Raw genomic sequence first — 20,364 nt, 5'->3', positions numbered from 1 at the left:
ACTCAACAAGCAGTGAGAGTTCTTCCCTGGAAGTGATGACAAAGAGGCTGCAGGGGCTCCTGCAAGGATGGAGAGTTCACCAGTGCGCCGCAGGAGGAGGTCACCTCATCCTGGAGTCCCTTTGACAGCATCCTAGTGATGAAGAGCTTGCTACCTCCAATCACAATCCCATAGCTGGAGAATCTTGCTAATGCACATTGCAGCTCCTTCCTCTCTAACCAGTCATGCCTCAGACTTGACCTCCCCACACTTCCTATATCACACCAGGCAGGCCTTCCCTTGGGTTCAGCCTGGACCACCTTCCACTTCAGCCCCTAAGGTTTCTCCCCTTGCATTTGAGCTCACAACAGTAAACACCAATTCTCCACCTCTTCCCCCAGCAGGGCTGCTTGGCAAGCAGAGTAGGACAGTCATTGAGGGAGTGAGGGTTGAGGTGAGGGGGTTGATAGGCAGGAACAAATTAACTTTGGCTAAAAAGCAAAAGCGAAGGAAGCACTGAGCAGGCCTAGTAAAGCGCCTTCCCAGGGAGGGCCTGCAGTGCCCCCTGCTGGCCGGAGGAGAGTCTGCATGCAGGTTAAATTCCGTCCCTCCCTCCTTCCACAAACTCTGCACCTGGCAGCTGACCCTTGATGACTCACATTAAGGCATCACAGGAAGTAGACAGGTCATCTCATCCAGTGGTTTCCAAACGTAAAATTATAGGGAAGGTTGCTGTGGATGATTGTGTGCCTTGCTCATTTGACAAAGGCCTCTGGGCTGAGGAGCCGGGAGGGGTAAAAATCCAGCCTATATCCTGCTAACCAAGCTGTGTGCCCCAGCGTGGTCTGGGTCAGCCCAGAGGAAGGGCCATCTTTTCACAATTCATTCTAGAGACAGCGTCCTTCTATAATTTGTACAAAGGTGCCATATATATCAGGAGAAGCCTTGGCTCAGAATCATTCCTTCAAAGAGGGCAATCTTATAAAACCAAGCTTCTTTAGCTAAAGGAGAGTTTGAAAACCCCCTAAAAGATGGGGAAACTGACTCATCAAGCAGTGAAAGTTCTCCCCCTGGAAGTGGTAACAAAGGGGCTGCAGGGGCTCCTGCAAGGATGGAGAGTTCACGGGTGCACCACAGGGGGAAGTCACCTCATTCTAGAGTCCCCTGCAAGGGAACTTAAAGTCATGCACAATGCCAGGACAAAGCTTAGAAGCCAGATCCCATCTCTCTCAAGGCAGTGTTCTTTGTACTACACTGAGCTTGTTTCATAAGCCCCTTTGGAGGCACCCTGATGCTCTGACCCTCTCACCATTAGTCCCATCAACTTCCCCCTGAAATGCAGCTTTTCTGCACAGTCTTACTTTCTGAGCCAGCATCATGGCACAGTGTTTGCCCATAAGGGGAGCTGGTGAGAATGCCGGACCAGTCTGCATAATTTCCTACAAGTACCTCACTCATAGGGATGAGGGCGGACACGCAGAAGGACAGAGAGGTGAGGAACTAGAAGGATCCATTGGGCGATGTGTCTGACATGGAGCCATGCCTGGAACAATGTGGGTCAGCAAAGCTGGTGGTTCAGCTACAGTGCAGATGTGGCTTGCTTCGTGGGTGTGGTCCGCCGGGGTGTCTGCGCCACACCGTAAGGCACGTGGGCGGCCACTGTGCCCATCTCCTGAGCCCCAGCCACGTGGAACATCTGGTCATCAAAGAAGATATGTGGGCGGATCTTCTCCAGGAGGGGGCCCTTGGGCGCTCCCGCAAGGAACAGGGCCTCATCCGTCTCCAGGCCCCAGCTGCGCAGGGTCTTGAGAGCCCGGGCTCCAGAACTGGCTGCACTGCGTGCCGTCACCAAGTAGGTGCGGATTGGACACTCCAGCCGCAGGCCTTTGGAGTAGAACTTCTTCTGCAGCCTACCCAGAGCCTCCAGAAAACCCTTTAAGGGGCCCTATGAGAAGGCAAAGGAACACTATGAGCTCCCCCCTCTCCCAAACACTTGCCCCCTCCCCTGCTGGGCTCCTACCTATAACACCAGGATCGATCTTGCTGTTTGGGGTGGGAAAGCTTCTCAGGATCTCTAAATCTCTCAGTTCTGCTATGCCTGCTCAGGCCACTGCATGCATCAATTGGACTGTAGGTCCCTATGGCAGTCTAGGTGTCCATACTGCTGTGATTGGGGATGTCTGCGTCAGAAAAACCATACCAGGGCTGTTACTATAGCAGCCCACCAGGTACACGGGTGTCTGTCCTGCAACTCCGTTAAGTGTGGCCTTTGTGTTCATCAGCAGGGAGGATATTAAGAATAGTTAGTAACTATGGCATGGGCACCCTTCAATCAGAATGGACTCTAGCTGGGACAGACAGACCAGTGTGTCACTGCCCAATATCAACCCTGCCCCTGGGGCAGGTGAGTGGCTCAGGGTGTGTGCTCCAGATCTGTAGGGTCAGGGAAAGGATTTACTCTTTACAGTGCCTGGAGCAATGAAGCTTCATGAGGAGGTGTGAATAAAGAACCAGAGGATGATGAAGAAGAAAACTGTAACGCAGCTGGAAATCGGAAAGGTGGGTTTCTAATCTTGGAGACCCCTCACTTGCTGGGTGACCTGGGGCAAGCAGTGGTCTCCTGGGGCTCTGTATACCACTTAGTGGAAAAACTGTCCTGCTCTGGATTCCCTAGTATTTCAGAGGGAACCAACAAGAGAGAAAGTGAAATGAATACTCTGGAGTCATAGCTGAAGCCTGCTGAGCTCTTGGAGAGAGAGGCTTTGGGGTTATTGAACACCCAGATTTTTGTTCAAAGCACAGATAGGAGCTCCCTGGAGGGCTGGAGAATCCCAGTAGCTCCAACCCCAGGGAATTTCCACCAGCTCGAGGGCGTATTCTGCTCTCGGTGAGACTCTGAGCAGTTTAAGGGTGAGTGAGGGTCTCTGAGCCGCTGGCCAAGGGATGGATGGCAGGAGGTGTGAAGGGCTGGTGTGGCCCAAGTCAGATGGGCTGCCCAGACCTCACACTAGCTGGATCTCCTTGCCCCAATGAAGGGCGCCAGCCCAGCTCTTCCTTTCCTCCGGTGAGGGAAGCAGGGACTTCTTGGGAGGATGGGATCCCTCTCAGAGGGGTGGGGGAATCTCTCCGAGGGGACAAGCGTTCCAGAGAGAGGATGGCAGCTTCAGAGAGAGCAAGGCCTTCAGAGCAGGATGGGGACTTTAGAGATGGGATGGAGACCTCAGAAAGAGGATGGAGGCTTCAGAGAGGAGCTAGGAGCTTAGAGGGAGGATGGGGCTTTCAGGAAGGGGATAGAGACCTACACTGGATTTTAGCCAAAAGGCCGAGAAGTGAAGGGGATGGAGACCTCGTAACGGAGCTGCAAAGAAGAGGTAGGGGCTTCCGAGAGGGGCTCAGAGAGAGAATGTGGGCTTCAAAGGGGGGATGAGAATGCAGTGAGAGAGGGGACCCAGGGGTCAGGTGAGAGGGAGGAAGGCTGGAGGCCTAGGGAGGGGAGCTGGCTGGATTCTGGGCTGAGCTTGGGGTTTGGTTCTGGGCTGGAGGTTCCAGCCAAGGGCAGGTTCTGGGGAGCTTCCTTGCTCCCCGCAAGGGTTCCGGGGAGCGTGTGGAGCACCTGGGCCAAAGGTTTGTTCTCGTGGGCCTTCTCATGCTCGAAGAACCTGTCCAGCCCGTGGGCCTTCACGATGCGTTCCGACTCATCTGAGAAGAGCACAGCATCCCCATCGAAGGCCACCCGCAGCTGACTCTGGGAGACAGCCACATCCCTGCTGGGGCTGAAGATGGTGGCGGCTGCGATCCCTGGGCAGAGAAAGGCAAGCATTGTCTGCCTTCGTCTAGGTAATAGGGCCCTGACACCCGCCTCAGCTGCCTGGGGGCCAGGAGAGGGCTATCTCAGGCTACCCTTGCCCTGCTTGCCTCACCTAGGACTCAGGGGCCGGCTAACGAGGGCTAATATTCAGAATATTTCAAAACGGGCCAGTAAGAATGGATAGTGGCTTTTGCTCTGAGTAGGGCTCTGAAGGCCCCAGCCTATGCCAGCGTTTCCCTTCTAGTTGCTGCTTTGAGGGAAGGACTGGGAGGTGTCCCAGGGAACAGGGGGCACTCAGAGGACTCAGGGCAGGAGCTATTTATCAATCGGCATGGGGAAATTTCAATACTTTAATATCTAGTAAGTTCGTGCTGGTATGGACCAGACAAACATCAGTCCTGGATGGAAGGGAGAGTCCCCCAGGCCACCACTGTCCTTCCTGGAGTTCCTCACAGGCCCCTGATGTAGATCTACAGAGGGGCTGGGAAGGAGCCCCAACCCTGGCTGGGCCTCAGTTACTCTCTTGCTGTTGATTCTGGCAAGTCCCTCACCCTCTCTGGACCAAGATAAAATTAAGGGTGCTCAGCTCTGTCTGGGGCTGAGATTCTAGGCTGCAGTCTGTGGTGAGGTGGGTGTGGGCACCCCCTCAGTCTGCCGCCACAAGGGCACACACTCTGGGCTTCTCCAGAGGGCCCAGTATGCCTGTTGGGAACCCTGGCTCCAACTAGAGCTCACTGGACAACAAAGAGCAGTACCAGGAGGCTGGAGACCCAGGCAGTGGGCTCAGCCCATCCCCGATGCTTCACCTCTCCAAAGGCCATGTCAGCCCTGCTCTTTGGGAATCTAGGGTCGCAGGCCTGGACAGAGGCAGAGCTTTGGGAGGAAAGAGCAATGCCAGCCTCACCACAACGTCACTAGCCTGAGGATGTGTAAGTAGGCCCAGGCCCTGGACATCAGGCCAGGCACCTTCTCAGCTTTGCCAGTGCTGGAACCAAGATGAACCAGAACCACCAGACCTGGGGAAGGCCTGCCTCCTGACCGTCTCCTGCTCCCTAGCCTGGGCTTAAATTATAGACATATAGAGGCACACATGCGGACCAATGCCAAAACCCCAACCAGATGGAGTGACATCTGTCTAGGGAAATGGCTTCCACTTCCTGGTTAAAGAAAGTCTCTTGGAACCCCAAGCAGCTCAGGGGAGTGAGGCATCAGCAGGAGAGAGGCCAGGCTTCCAGGCAGGAGACAGCGTGAAAGAGGAAGAGGAAAGTAAACATCGTTGGTTGATAAACAAACTTATGGTTACCAAAGGGGAAACACTGGGGGAAAGGATAAATTAGGAGCTTGGGATTAACATACACACACTACTATATATAAGATAGATAACCAACAAGGACCTACTATATAGCACAGGGAACTCTACTCAATATTCTGTGATAACCTATATGAGTAAAGAATCTGAAAAAGAATGAATATATATATGTATAACTGAATCACTTTCCGGTACACCTGAAACTAACACAACATTGTAAATCAACTATACTCCAATAAAATGTCAACATAAATAAATAACAGTAGCGTTCAGCCTGAGGAGCCCTCTCAGGCAGTGGGACAGTTCTTTCCTCCCCTGTGAGCCTGTCTTCTTCCGTGAACAATAGGGAAACACACCTTGTCAGGAGACTATGGATACCATCCCCAAAACTGCCCCTTGAAAGAGACACGTGGAGGGAAATTCTCTTTGTCAGCACTTGCAGCTGTGTCTCTAACCTCACCTCAGCACTGGCTGGCCCAGCTGCTGGAATGCTGGCCATTTCCCAGACTCTACTGCTCAGGCTGGACTAGGTACTGATTTCCCTCCTCATTGGTCCAGAGAAGGACAGAGGCTGCCCATGGTCACACAGGAATTAGAACTCCTACTGACCTGGAAGTTTCTTGGAAGGGAGTAGCTTTCTGGACTGTAAGGAGGGTTCCCATGGAAACAGAAGGCTGGGTGATGCTGGTGAGTAAAGGCATCCTTAACATAGGGCAGGAGGTGGGACAGTGGGATAGATGGGCAATAAGTGAAATAGGTGAGGCCTTGTTCTCAGAGTTTACAGGACACGTCATAGGAATTAAGGAAGGTACTCCCCTTCCAGTTACCATGGCAACCCCTAGAGCCTGCTCAGAGCTTTAGGACCAGGCTTCCCATCTCTGAGACCCCTTAGCCAGATTCCCCCCACTCTCCTTCCCCAGTTTGACTCACCTTCATCGATGGCTTCCTGCACTTTTTCTGCATCAGCCGACAAATAGAGATTGGTGTGATAGGCCTTGAGGTAGCAGATGGGGCTGTTCCCACCTGTCATGCAGAACCTCTCAATGGACAGGTCTGGAGAGGAGGTAGAGAGTACCCAGGTGATGCCTGGGTCAACCCTCAGGACCTCAGAGTGGTCCCTCCACGTTCAATGGATGCCATCTTGGCTCTGAGTGGTTGGGGGGCAGCACAGTGATTCTCTGAGTGATTTTAGGCCAGCATTCCCCCTCTCTGAGATCCGCCATTCTTTGACCATGAAATGGAGATGACCACATCTCTGGAGGGGTTGCCTGGCTCACAGTAATATCCCCTTTCAGGGGATCACAGTACTGCAAAAGTAGGTCCCAGCCTTGTGGCTCGTGGTCCCACCTGGTCACAGCTGACTGGATAGGGGTAGGCACCTGACGCAAGCTGGGTCAATTAGATTCCCTCCCAGCCAGGGCCGAGAGAGTCACCTAGTACCTATGTCTGTGCAGGTTGTAAAACTTTGCTTGTTGATAAATTGCTGCTGCTCTGAGCCCACTGAGTTACTCCATCACTACCCCAGCCCCTCACACAGGAGGGTCCACCGTGGAAGGGTACAGCAGGGGTCCTTCAGGACTCTGCCCCAGTACCATAGGTGGTGTCTGTCCTGATTCCTCGGTACTTATGTCACAACGTGGTTCAATATTTTGCATATCACCCCTGCTCCTAACAATTTGAAATTAGGATTTAAAAATGCCAACTGGCCTCTCTTGATTGCTGAAAACAAGGAACAAGGACTTGTAAACTTGTAAATTTTGGCCATATTCATGAAAAGCAGAGAAACCTACAGTTTGAGGAAAGAGAAGAGACAGAAAAAAAAGAAAAGAAAAACAAAAAAGGAACAGATTTTCTGAGAGAAGCAGAAATAAGGGCTCATGTGGTCCAGAGAGAAAAAAAGCCCTGGAGAGATTGCCAGTACTTGGATTCACGCCTTTGTGGGCCCAATTTCACTTCCTTCCCTGTGGTTCCAAGAGGCACACCTGTAACCTAATAAGAAATCATTTTCGGGAATTCCCTGGCAGTCTAGTGGTTAAGACTCCGCGCTTCCACGCAGGGGACACAGGTTCAATCCCTGGTCAGGGAACTAAGATCCCGCATGCCATGCGGCACAGCCAAAAAAGAAAAAAAAAATCATTTTCTTCAGCTTAGGCTGGCTCTGGAGGGTCTATTACTTTCAAACAAGAGTTTGGACTAAGACACAAAGTCCCTTCACTCTGACGACTGCACATGCCTCTGCCAGCAGGCTTTAAGGCCTGTCAGCCCCCTTACAGAGAGAGAAACTGAGGCACAGGGGCAGCAAGTGCCCTGCCCAATCACATAGGGAGTGGGGCCTGTGCAGCGACGTGCTGCAGCCGGCTTGTACCAGCTTGCAAGAGTCGAATGTTAAACATCCAGGGACTTTTGGAGCCAGTTAGATTGTTCAACTATTGGTAGCTTGACATCAGCCATGGTGGGAATATTTACACCCTGAATATGGCAATGCTACACAAGTAGGGTTTTGGGGGTTTGTTTTGTTTCTTGAAAGGGCCTGTTTACCAACACCCCTCTGAGCTTGAGGTTCCAGTGGGTTTACCTGCACCCTGAAGAGTGTGACCCCAACCCCGGGTGTCTGGTAGGGGTCATGTCATGGCCAAAGCCCTCACGCTCACCATAGTGGTTGATGCTGTTGATGAGACGGACGCCCACTTGAGCGTGGTTGTTGGTCACGAGGACGATGTCGAAGATGTCCTCACTCTCAGGGTACAGCTCCCGCAGCCGCCTGTTCACAGCCTCCAGAGCCTGGATGGGAGAGTGGACCCTCGGGCTCAGACCCCCAAGGACTGATGCCTGGAGTCGGTAGCCAGGGTTGGGGAGGAGGGGTGAGTTGGGATCCAACACGGGGAGGAGAGGGGAGGTCCGGGACCTGGCTCGGGGTGAGACCCGTGGACGCGGGCTATCTCCTCCTAGTCTCTGCCATTGTGCGGGTTGATTATTGCCCAGGGGTGCCTCACTAAAAGGGTGAGTGGGTTCAAAATCCAGGTCAGGTTCCATGCACTAAGATGGTTACCTGGAGTGGGGTTGCATTAGTCCAGAGGATGGGGTGGCCTCTTCTTCCCACAATGGCTGTCCCCTTGCCAAACTATGCTCCTGTGTGGTGGCATCTGCCCAGAGGGGACCCCTTTTCCTTACTCATACACCCATGGGAGTGCTTTTCTCTAACACCCATGAAGGCACTGTATGGCCAGTGGTGGAACTGCCCCTCACCTTCACGAAGGGGAAGGCCGGCCCGGGGTTGAAGGGCTCGTTCTCGTGTTCCAGCTGGTAGCGCACGTACTCCTCCACACCCTGCTCCGTGTAGATCCGCTGCTCCTCGTCCATGCGGAACAGGGCTCGGGAAGACACAGCAATGGTGACTGCATTCTGAGGCTTGGGCTGCAGGGGTGCAGGAGAAGGGGCTGACTCTCAGATTCTCTTGAGGCAGGTCTCATGTGTCTGCCCCTCCGGGGACTGGGAACAGGGAGAAGACACAGGTCCAGCCTCTGCCCTAAGGAGCTCAGCCTTGGGCAGGGGCAGACCTAGATCAGGAACCCCCTCTGTGCAGGACCCAACCGGGGACTGAGGGAGTTGATGGCTCCCCACGGAGGAGGACAATCTGATGGCAGGCACATGCCCTCAGGGAGTTTGCAATCTAGCCAGCCATCTGGACTCGACAGCAAAATGAATACAGTGTATGTAGCCAAAGTATGACAGATGCTCAAGATGGTCTCCAGATGGTTTCCATTATAAAATGGGAGCTACATGCCCTTAGGAAGAAGTGGTGCCCAGAAACATGACAATTATATAAGAACATCTATCTCCAGCCCAAATCTTTCTCCAGAGCTCCAGACTCATATATCTAACTGCGCCAATTGACTAATAGACACTCAAACTCATCATGCCCAAGGCTGAATTCCCAGCATTCTCTCCGCCCCCAAACCTGGTCCCCTCCCCGCTTTCTTCATCTCAATGCTTGGCACCACCAACCACTCATCACCTAGACCAGAAGCCCTGAAGTCAACCGCAAGTCTTCCCCCTTCCTCCAACCCCTTCCCCCATCAATCAGTCACCAAAACCTGCCAACTCTACTGGAATCCATCCACTTCTTTCTGTCTTCCCTACCATGGTCCGGCCCATCACCATCTCTCATTCCCTCCAATATGTGGTCCATACTGTTGTCAGGGGATTGTTCCCAGATTCAGATCTGATCATGCCCCGCCTCCCCCTTCAGTGGTACCCAATCTTCTCACACTCTGATCGGCAGCCTTGAGTATGGAGTAGGAAGCCCTTCATGACAGACCCTACCTCTGTCTCCACTGTCACCTTCCCATTACCCCATTTTGCTCAATCTGACCTTTCTCATGTCTGAGCACACCTCCCCCCCTACCTTCTCTGAGCCTTTGCACATGATGTTTCCTCTGCCTGATGTGCTGTTTCCCTGACTGCCCTTCCAGCTAACTTCTATCCAACTTTCAGGTCTCAAACTACAAGTCACCTCTAGGAAGCATTCCCTTACCCCTAGTCATGGGCTTGCTACCTCTCCTAAGGATTTCCTTTTTGGTAAAATTTCACACTAAATTATAATTACTTATTTAACTATTTCTATTTCTAGATAGAGCTCTAGAAGCAGGAACCATGCTTAAGTTCTCAGGGAGCAGGAACCAGGACTATCCTGTTCATTTAGTGTATCTCTAGTGCTCAGAACTGTGCTTAGCACATAGTAGGTGCTCAGTAAATATTTAATGTCTCTGAACTTTTAAACAATATAGTTTAAGGAGAGAGAGTATTGGCCATGACTAATTTAACATGAACTAGAAACTCCAGTGCAGTACCCTCATCTGTTCAAATTGCTTGAAATATAGTAAATGCTCAGAGAATATTGTTTCGGTTGATGCAAATTTGACAAACATTTACTGGTTCTTTGTGCCAAGCACCTGGGCTCTGCCTGGGAATGATACTGGTAGAGATTTGGCTCCTTCCCTCAGAGTCACAGGCTGGTAGGGGAGAAAGACAGGTAAACAGAGAAGCAAAGGGGACTGAAATGAGTGCTAGAACCAGGTGAAAGCAAAGTCTCGACGACAAGTGTTCAGAGGAAGTTGTCATAGGACAGGAGGCGTTTCAGCAAAGCCTTGAAGGAGGAGTGGGGCGAAGGAGGGCATGAGGACGTGTGCACACACGCCGTGCCTTCACAAAGGTGAACAGAGCTCTGTGCATGGGAGCAGAGTGTAGTTAAGTCCAGAAGAGTAGGCAGGTGCTAGATTGCAGAAAGCCTTCTTTCAGGGGCCCGGGAGGGCCTCCGAACTCCTTCAGCACCTCCAGCAGAATGGGGAGAGAGGAATGCCACCACAGGCGGCAGCTGGACCCTTCATAATCCTTGGGGTCCCCAAGGGACCCCAGACACCCAGAGAGTCCCACCACATCTCTGTGACTTGAGCAATCCTGGGACTGTGATTCCCACTTTACAGATGAGGAAACAGGGACTCAAGTTGGGGGCAAGACTCTTACATGGACCTTGCATTCTGGCCTGCTCCTTACAGCCCTGCAGGTCACGCACTCAATCCCATTTCTTCTCTCTGGAGTCAAGCCTGGGTCCCAATCAGTTGACAACATTGAGTGATGACCATGTGACGGGCACTGTGCTGGGGACAAGGCAGGGATCACACAGTTGTGATCCCTGCCACCATGGAGCTTATGATGTATCCCCAAGGCAGAGATTTGTGCATGCTTTAGAAGAGCACTCTCCAATAGACCTTTCTGTCATAATGGAAATGTCCAGTGCTCTCCGTGTGGCTGCATGTGGCTAGAGAGCCACTTGAAATATGGCCAGTGAGACAGAGGAACTGAATCTTTAATTGTATTGAATTTTAAGTTTAATCAATTTAAATTTAAGTAGCCATGAATGGCTAGTGGCTAATGAAGCTTTAGAACCTCAAGGTAGGAAAAGAAGACCAGAGTCCCCAAACTCAGGAGGAGGACCTCAGTTGGCATTTGACTTTTATCCCAACCAAGATGGTGTGAGGGCCCAGCAGGGTGAGCATAAGGCATTGGCAGGACAGGTACCTGTCTTCTGGGGCTCAGCCCAGTAACTCTCCCAGCTGCCAACCGCCCCCAGGTGTCTGTGTGTTCTTGGGCTGGGTACCTCCCAAACCCCTCAGCCACCATGAGCCTTCAAGGAAGGAAGGTAAAAATGAAAGAAAAGGGGTGATAGAGGGATGGCCAGGGATGGGAAGGGTATGGTTGGGGGCTTGGGGAGGCCCCCTCTCATAAACCCAGGAAGCCTGTTGGCCTTCAGGGCAAGGGCTGAGACTGCCTCGCCCCCTTGGCTTACTGCCCCAGGGCCAGGCCCAATACCCCTTCAAGGACAGGGAGCCAGTTACCCTCCAGCTTCTTCAGGCAGGTTCCCAAGCCGGCGGCTCCAGCTCAGGCAGCCAGCCAAGGTCTCGCTCGTCACTTTCTGTCCCACAGTCCCTGCCAAACTGCTATGTTCTGGGTCTCCTCCGGCTGACCGGCCCAGACCCCATCCCATTCCCACCTCTGGCCACTGCAGGAAAAATATCCCAGCTGCCTTGGTCCCAGGAGTCTCCACTTCCTTCTTTTACAGATGGGGAAATAGGCCCAGAGAGGGGCAGAGTATTACTCTTGGTCATCCAGCAAAGTCAAGGCAGAGCCTGGATAAGATCCCAAGTCTCTGGTCTCCAGCCTGGCCTCTGTCCACACAGCAGCACCCTACCCCCATACGCCCCTCCTCAATCACTCCCAGAAGACCCCAACCCCTGCTACTTCAGGCACTTCCCCGGGACACTCCCCACACCCCAGCCCTCCCTTTCCAGATCTGGGAGAATTGGTGAGGGCCACCATGCCCTCAGAGCGAGGTCTCTCAGGGCAGGGCTCTCTTTACCCCCAGAATGGAGGGCCCCAGGGCAAGGACCCTGCTTCCCTGCTCAGCCTGCTCTGACTCTGTACAAGTGAAGAGCAGTCTAAGGGCTTGGTGGGCATAAGCTGCTGTGGGAAATACGGAATGCCAGCTGGGAGAGAGCAGCAGCCTGTCTGGGCTCCAGGTGGAGCTGAAAGAACAAGCGAAAGGGGCTGGTCGGAGCTGGGGAGAAGCCAAGCACTTAGACACCCCCTTGGACCTCGCTGCAGAGGGAGGCCACCCCGTCATGTGATGTCAGGTGCATCCAGAGACAGTTCCTCCAGAAATCAGAAAGAAGTCCAGGTGCCAGACTGAAGCTTGGGTCAGAAAGACCCCCTACCCCAGACCAGGAACTCAGCCTGGGAACACTGGGCTCCAGGGAACCAAGGTCCTGCCAGCTCTCCCTGTCTTTCACTGGAGTGGGGAGGGGATTGGGGGGTCCAGCTGATTACTCCTGCTTCGGGGACAGGAATGGAGGGATAAAGGAGGGCAGTCCAGCACCACCCAGCCTGTCTGAGGAGCTCTCACTGAGGTCAAAGTGATTTTGCCTGTTGGGCCCAAGATAGGAACATAGCCAAAAGCTGTTATTTCTAGAAGGACTTAGAGTGAGAAGGGCTGCCGGAGGAGAGAGGAACAAAACAGGTTTGGACTGAGGAAGTCCCCTGACCTCATGAGGTGAGGGCCTCCTATAGGCCTTTGGGGGTTAAATATTTCACTCAGGCTCCTGGGGATGAGAATAAGCCTAGGCCAGGCCCTGCTGGGGCCCAGGAGGCCCAAAGCCCCCAGAATAGCTTGTAGGGGGGAGGGGTTTCTGCAGGAAGGAGTAGGGCCCAAGAAGCCACCAGTCTCCTTTCCTCCCAGGGAACAGTGAGGGCCAGGGGCTGACCGAGAGGTCATAACTGACGACTGGGCCTGAGCTCCCGGTTTCCTTGGTGCTTGGGGAGGAAACAGATTGGTGTGCTCCACTCACCATGCTAGTTCCCAATGTCCATCCCCTCCTTTCCATCTCCCAGGCCGTGACATTAGACCAGCTTCCTCCCCAGGCAGGGACCAGCCTCCTCACTGATCTGCCTGCTACCAGACACACCCTCTCCAATCCATCCACCAACACAGCCTCAGAGTGACCTTTCTCTTTTTTTTTTTTTTTTTTTTCCGGTACGCAGGCCTCTCACTGTTGTTGTGGCCTCTCCCGTTGCGGAGCACAGGCTCTGGACGCGCAGGCTCAGCAGCCGTGGCTCACGGGCCCAGCCGCTCCGCGGCATGTGGGATCCTCCCGGACCAGAGCACGAACCCGTGTCCCCTGCATCGGCAGGTGGACTCTCAACCACCGCGCCACCAGGGAAGCCCCAGAGTGACCTTTCTAAAATGAAAATGGACCGAGTTAATCCCTTGCTGAAAAGTCCTGCGATAGCTCCATAATGGTTTTCATAGTTTTTTAAAAAGTAGGTTGACATTTTATGCAAATGAACTCTTGGCAGGAGCCCCAATATGTAAACCATATAGTACCATATTTTACTGGTATAAATTTATACTACAAATTCAAATGTATTACATATTCACGATATATTTATTATCATGTCAACCAATGAATACAGGAGACCAGTGTGGATTTAAGTTTCATTGTCTAGTCAGTTTGTTTGTTTCCGTTTGTTGGTTTTTGCTCAGCATTGAGAAAGCCCTGATTCACACCAATAAGTGGTTGCAAACGGTAAAAGCCTTTTTTAAAAAAGGTTTGGGTTGTGTTTTTTAAAAATTTATTTATTTATTTTTGGCTGCATTGGGTCTTCATTGCTGCGCATGGATGGGCTTTCTCTAGTTGCGGCAAGCAGGAGCTACTCTTAGTTGCAGTGCACGGGCTTCTCATTGCGGTAGCTTTTCTTATTGTGGAGCACGGGCTCTAGGTGCACAGGCTTCAGTAGTTGCAGCACGTGGGCTCAGTAGTTGTGACACGTGGGCTCTAGAGCACAGGCTCAGTAGTTGCTGCGCACAGGCTTAGTTGCTCCGTGGCATGTGGGATCTTCCTGGGCCAGGGCTCGAACCCTTGTCCCCTGCATTGGCAGGCGTATTCTTAACCACTGTGCCACCAGGGAAGCCCCAGGTAAAGGCCTTTTTTGTTTTGTTCTGTTTTAAACTACAACCCTCAGGAGACTCAGCAACAATTGTCAGCAATCTCAAGATACTCTTCTATTAAAACAGATCACAGGAAAAGCTTTATTCTGAGGTTTGCTAAAAAGGTAATCAACCTGTAGCATAAGTTAATATGTTGGCAGTCTCCGAGGTGCTAAAATGTCCAATAACACATTTGAGTAAGTTGAGTTTTATCACCTACTTTTACTTGTGTAAAACATAGTTTGAGAAAGAAAGAAAATGAATTGGCTTCACACGTGAGTAGACCGCCTGAAACATGGGGCTTCATGGAACCTAGTTTTAAGACCTCTAACCCCACTGAATAAGGTTCAGACTCCTTAATGTGGCATTCAAGGCCCTCTGTGGGTCTCTGGCATCACTTCAACTCTTCTCCTTAAGATACTGCATCCTCTCAGTTTCAAAGACATCAGTCATGCTTTTTGCCCAGCCTGTTTCCCTCTCTGCCTGGGAAAGTCCACCTACTCAGGCTTTAAAATCAGCTCAAGGGCTTCCCTGGTGGCACAGTGGTTGAGAGTCCGCCTGCCGATGCAGGGGACGCAGGTTCGTGCCCCGGTCCGGGAGGATCCCACGTGCCGCGGAGCGGCTGGGCCCGTAAGCCATGGCCGTGGAGCCTGTGCTCCGCAACGGGAGAGGCCACAACGATGAGAGGCCCGTGTACCACACACACACACACACACACACAATAAAATAAATCAGCTCAAATGCCACCTCTAAAAGACTTCCGGAGTTGTCAGTCACTCCCGCCTCTACGCTCCCACTGCTAGGGTCTTTCACCTGAGCACTCACCATGTCCAGGGTCTCTGTGAGCTCCTGAGGCAGGGACTCAGTCTAATTCATTCTCAATCCCCACTGCTGGGCAGGGTTGGAGGTGCTCTTGGGGAATGACTATTGACAGGGTGGGCCTTATGGGAAGGGTCTCAGGCTGGAGCTCTTTGGAGGATGCTCTGAGCCAGCTTCGATCCTCTATCCCCTTCCCAAGCTCTGAGATCTGGGAGGCTGGAGTGACCAAGGCCCAGGGACCAACCAGGGCACCATGAATCCGTCCAATGGGGAGACAAGCTCCCTCCTCTGTGTGAATCCCCAAGGGATGAGAGACCACTGAGGTCGCAGAGATGTCGATGCCAGCGAGGGCTCCCCTGTGAGGCGAGCAGAGCCCGGAGCTGGGGAGCAGAGTCCAGCGTCGGGATCCCAGAACCAGGGACGCAGAGCCCTAAGCGCAGAGAGCAGATTCCAGTGCAGTTCCCTTCTCTTAAGACGCGGGGAACACGGTACCCCGAGCCCAGGGCGCAGGAGCTTGACTCAGACCCCAAACGCAGAGTTTCGGGTCCGGAGCCCGGTGCCCAGACGGCAGAAACCGGAGCGCACAGCAAGGAGCCGGGTTTTCAGAGTCCGGTTACCTGAGCCCGGGGCGCTTCCGCAGGCGCCGCTGACCGGCTTTGCCAACAAATGCTGTCCGCTCGCCCCAGGCTGCCCGAAAGGGGAGGGGCTGGGTCGCGGCCTGGAGTTGGGCCCTGATGACAGCATGAGGGAGGGGATCCTGGCGTGGAACCCGAGCCCCGGGATTAAAAAAACACCGGAGCCGAGCTCCAAAAATAAACCCGAGCCCGTGCCAACGGCCTGGCTCATTCTGCTGCTGAGGAGCTGCGTCCCTTCTCGGCGGGGCACCACGGGTCCCTCTCCAGAGGGCTGACGACTCCCCCCCCGGTGACCCGCCCCCTGCCCTCCCCCATACCCATGCCCTGCTTTTACCGATTTGGGTTTCTTCTTGGGCGCGAGGTTGTCGTGGAAAGTCCTGGCTTCCTCCCAGCGCGGGGCCGCGGTGGTCTCTGCCTCACGCCCGGGCTCGCGGGGCTCCCGAGTCTCCCCAGGCTCCATGCTCGGCTCTGACCCGGCCCAGACGGAGCAGGCGTCTGCGGAGAGCGGAGCCGGCGGGGCTGGGCTGCGGGAGGGAGGCGCGTCCTGGGCGTGAGAAGGGGGCGGGCAGCGGTGGAGAGTGCGCGTGCGGGCCGGCCGGAGGGCGGGATGGGGGGGCCGCTGGGGTGCTCAGCTCGCCCTGTCGGCAGCGGGTGCGTTGCTACTGTTGCTGGTGGATGTGTATTTCAAGACAGCTGCGCTCTCCTTCCCCGACCGCCCCACGCCCGAAATGAGGTGGGGGGCGGTTGGCCCCTCGGGCTCGCAGGAGGAGGGGGCCTAAGCCGGGCCTGCGGGCTGCTGCGGGTTCCGGATTGGGGGGATCGTGTTCTTCGCAGGAGCTATTCGTCATCGAGAGAAGGAGAGGCCTGCCAACTTTTTCCCCCCGGGGTGGTGATCCACAAAGGAGAAAATGCAAAGCTAGCCGCCCCCACAAAACAAAAGCTAGCCCCCGTCTTTCCCCTCTGATGCCAGGACAATGGGACCCTGAACGGCGTCTTCTTTCCTCAAACACTAGTCCATTCCGCAGAGGGGGGGGAGGTGGTGGATGGACAGCTCCATCCACGAGCAGGAGCTTGCTCCTAGCTGGGGGCCCAGCGGAGGGCCCAGCCAGGCAGCTCTCCCCCACCAAGGCGGAGGGGCCCTTGAAGTCGGTGGCGAGACCAGGCTCCCCTTGGCCTGGCGGGGGACCCAGACCAGAGAGACTCCCTGGGACCCCGGTTCCTGCTGGCCCCTTGATGGCCAGCAGGGGGAGCGCACTCCCAGGTACCACCTGCTGAACTTGGTTAGTTATACTCCATGAAGTGACTGGATTGAAAGAGGAGAGAAAAGGAGCCTAGGAACCCAAGAGTCTTGGACCAACATCCTGGAGTTCTAGGGCATTGCTGTCCTTGGTGCAGACCCCGACGTGCAGACATTAATGCCACTCATTCCAAGGCACAGGCTAGGAAGCAGACAAAGGGCATCTCTGTGTGTATCTAGAAGTGTGCAAAGGTGGGTGGGAGCAGCAGGAGAAAATAGTGGCTTAGCCTGGTGGACGTCTGACTGGGATCGGGTACACAATGGAGGGGTCTGCCCATCCTCCATCGTGACCTGGGAGGAACCAACCAAACCATGCATGGGAGAAAAGGAGAAATAATCATAACAGAAAGTTTTAGGATTGGGGGAAGTATGTTTAGACTTGTCCTTCTCCAGCTTGGTAGATTGTTTCCATAGATGGCCTCAAACTGTCTCCCATCCTGCTTGCTCTTTGGCAATGTGACTTGGACACTTCTCCCATCCAGAGGTGGAGCTGAATCTGAGTTGACCCAGCGTCTTGCTTTGACTAATAGAATGCTGGAGAAGTGATGCTGTGTGTGATTTCTAAGCTTAAGCCTTAAGAGGCCTTGCAGCTTCCATTTCTGCCCTCTTGAGAGCCAGCTACTATGTAAAGGAGTCCGGAAAGGCCACATGGAGAGGCAGAGAGGCCCTGGAGGATAAGAAGCCAGTGGAGAACAGTGGTTTCCCAGGCAACAGTCAGCATCAATTGCCAGACATATGAGTGAGGTCATCTTACTGTTCCAGTCCCAGCCCAGCTCCTAGTGGGGTGCAGCAGGAGGAGTGACCTCCACCGACAGCACATAAAGTAGCAAAACCTCCCAGCTGAGCCCAGCCAACCCAAAGAATCATGAAAAATGATACATTTTCATGGTTTTAAGCATTACATTTTGGGGTGGCTTGTTACACAGCAATAAATAATGAAATTCTAGGAAGGGGTCAATTATTCTCAGGTGCCTCATGGAGGAGGAGGAGGAGGAGGTCATCAGGGAGAATGTTTTGAGTTATTTGGATGGCAGTGAGCACCTAACCCAAAGGTGAACCATCCCCATGCTGTCCAGTGACTTTTGACCTGTGTACTAGCCTGGGTTGAAAAGATGATCTGTGCCAACCAGATTCCTCTTTCTCAGGAATTTAGAATTGGGAAACAGGGACTGGATAGTCAACTGTAAGAACAGAAGCCAAGGATGCTGCGAAGTACAGTTGGCTTCCAAGAGGCTTGGATGGGCCTTAGCAAGCTGCAGTTATGTGCAACAGAAATCTAAGAGGGAGCAGAAACTCTGAGCAGCATGAGCCCATCAGCATAAAGACGGAAAAGGGTTTCTGCAGAGGGCAGCAGAGACGCCATGAAAGAGAAATCGTGCTGCCTTGAGAGGGAGCTGCTTCTGGTCCTGATAGTTTCCCAAGTCCTAGCTGAAGCCTGGCTATAATGCCCATCTCTAAATTTCCATGAGATTCTCCACATTTCTTCAACAAATGCCCCTCAAAAAGGTGGTGGTTGGGCTTCCCTGGTGGCGCAGTGGTTGAGAGTCTGCCTGCCAATGCAGGGGACACGGGTTCATGCCCTGGTCCGGGAAGATCCCACATGCCGTGGAGCGGCTGGGCCTGTGAGCCATGGCTGCTGAGCCTGCACGTCCGGAGCCTGTGCTCCGCAATGGGAGAGGCCACAACAGTGAGAGGCCCACGTACCGCAAAAAAAAAAAAAAAAAAAAAAAAAAGATGGTGGCTATTGGATTTGCTTGACTAGCAACTTTTCCCACCCTCTCCTCCTAGTAACAGGCCCTGCCTCCCTGGTCACAGGAATAGGCATGCGATGCTGCCCAGTCATATAACTCTATTTCCCTGGACACAGTGATTGAGCCACAATGGGGATGCGACCTCAGCTGCGCCACTCTCCCGGACCCTTGTACAGGGATGCTGGGAGATTTTGGCTCTGTCTTCTCTGGGGTTATTAATCTGGGACAATGTGAGCTGAGACATCTTTCCCTGTGGCAGGAGAAGCCAGCCCATCTGAAGAGGACTCAGGATCCCCGCACCTGAACTGCTCCCCCTGTGGGCTGGTCTTCAGCAAGACCAGGGGTGGAAGCCACCTCCTCCATGAAGACTCCCTTCATCCTTTACCTGTCCCCCTCCCCTTCTCCTCCCCTACCTCCTGGCGCCCCCCAGGCAAGACCCTCCCCTCCTCTGATGCCCAGAGCTCAAGGTTTGTTACCTCCCTTTTCACATCTAGATGTGGATTCCCTCCCGTGGAAGAGGAAGCACTATAAGCAGTGGCCTTGAAGTTAGGAGACCTGAGTTCAGGTTCCAGCCTTACCATCCATTCTCTAAGCTTTCATTTCCTGTCTTTTTTTTTTTTTTTCTTTTCTTTTTTAAACAGAGACTTAAATGTGTGTTCAGCTCAGCTGACAGGGAATCACATGGGAAGCTCTTTGGTTACTATGATGGACTGTGTACACATGAGGGTCCAATTGTTTGAGGTCTGGGAGGGCTTCAAAGAGGAGGATATCATTGAGACAGGGGCACGGGTGGCCCGGGGAGGGGCAATGGCTTGTGCACAGGCACAGAAACCTAAGAGATCCCTTAGGGAAACAGAGGGCAATTCAGGGTGACTCAAGTGCAGGAGTGGGAGGTGGGGTTTAGAGCAGACTTCTGAGGTCAGCAGGGGACAGATCACGCAGGGCTGTGAGGGACTTCGAAGGAGCTTATTATACTGAGGGAAGAAGGGGGGCATTGGAGAGTTGATGTGGTCAGATTGGTGCTTTAGGAAGATCACTCTGGTTCCTTAGGGGCAGATGGTCCAGAGGGCAAACTTGAAAGCAGAAGCTGGACTGACCTGTGACCTCAAGACAGGCAGGAACTAGACTCCCTTTCCCCTCAGTGTGGTTTCAGCTGCAAGTAGCAGCCCCCCCCCCCACCCAGTTCTCAGGCTTTTGAGTCACCTCCTTAGATTCATGGTTGCCCTGAGGCCAGGTCAGCCTCATTCCTCTGTCCTAATTGCTTCCTGTCAAGGGAGCTGGCCCCCTCCAAGCGTCCTTGAGAAAACAGAAAACCCTTGTAAAAGTAATTGAGCGTTTCAGGAAGAAGCAGCCACCTCCAGCTGCCACTGCACCTGCCGCAGCCCCACCCCAGACTCCCTGCGGAGAACAGCTCTTCTCTGGTTTTAGGGGGGGTGTTCTGAGAAAAACACTTCACCACCAATTCCCATCCCCACCCCACCACATTTGGGTCAGCGTAGGGTGTCTCAGGGCCCTGGGCTCCTGTGGATGGTGGAACAGTGTCTGCACTACACAACACCCTTGACCAGGAGGGCAGGTTGAGATCCAGGCTGGCTGCCACTCGCCAAGCTGTGCATCGTGGCATGACAAGGCTGTATTTGTTCAGAAAAGGGGTATATTTTTCTCATTAGCCCAAAGGTGCCATCCATTGGCCCAGCTGAATGCTTATGGGGCTGTTACACTCAAA

General features: G+C 53.5%; 1 protein-coding gene across 1 annotated transcript; it reads right to left on the bottom strand.

The window, feature by feature from the left end:
* Window positions 1-678: 678 nt before the first annotated feature.
* NT5C1A (5'-nucleotidase, cytosolic IA) lies at window positions 679-16,234 on the bottom strand. Its single transcript, XM_059044306.2, has 6 exons — window positions 15,925-16,234; window positions 8,343-8,510; window positions 7,748-7,877; window positions 6,027-6,149; window positions 3,593-3,777; window positions 679-1,924 (listed from the first exon to the last, which is right to left on the bottom strand). The coding sequence occupies exons 1-6, from the start codon at window positions 16,048-16,050 to the stop codon at window positions 1,559-1,561; spliced, it is 1,098 nt and encodes a 365-aa protein (XP_058900289.1). The 5' UTR covers window positions 16,051-16,234; the 3' UTR covers window positions 679-1,558.
* Window positions 16,235-20,364: the final 4,130 nt, after the last annotated feature.

The sequence above is a fragment of the Kogia breviceps genome, chromosome 1 (assembly GCF_026419965.1).
Source record: "Kogia breviceps isolate mKogBre1 chromosome 1, mKogBre1 haplotype 1, whole genome shotgun sequence".
NCBI lineage: Eukaryota > Metazoa > Chordata > Mammalia > Artiodactyla > Physeteridae > Kogia > Kogia breviceps.
The sequence above is the reverse complement of the archived record's forward strand: the minus strand, read 5'-3'. Positions and strand labels throughout refer to the sequence as shown.

Coding starts and splice junctions, on each gene's coding strand:
- NT5C1A (XM_059044306.2), bottom strand. CDS start 16,050: ATGGAGCCTGGGGAGACTCGGGAGCCCCGCGAGCCCGGGCGTGAGGCA. Junction 6,150..7,747: donor CAACAGCATCAACCACTATG/GTGAGCGTGAGG, acceptor CCTCCTCTCCAG/ACCTGTCCATTGAGAGGTTC. Junction 1,925..3,592: donor AGAACAAACCTTTGGCCCAG/GTGCTCCACACG, acceptor GCCTTCTCATAG/GGCCCCTTAAAGGGTTTTCT.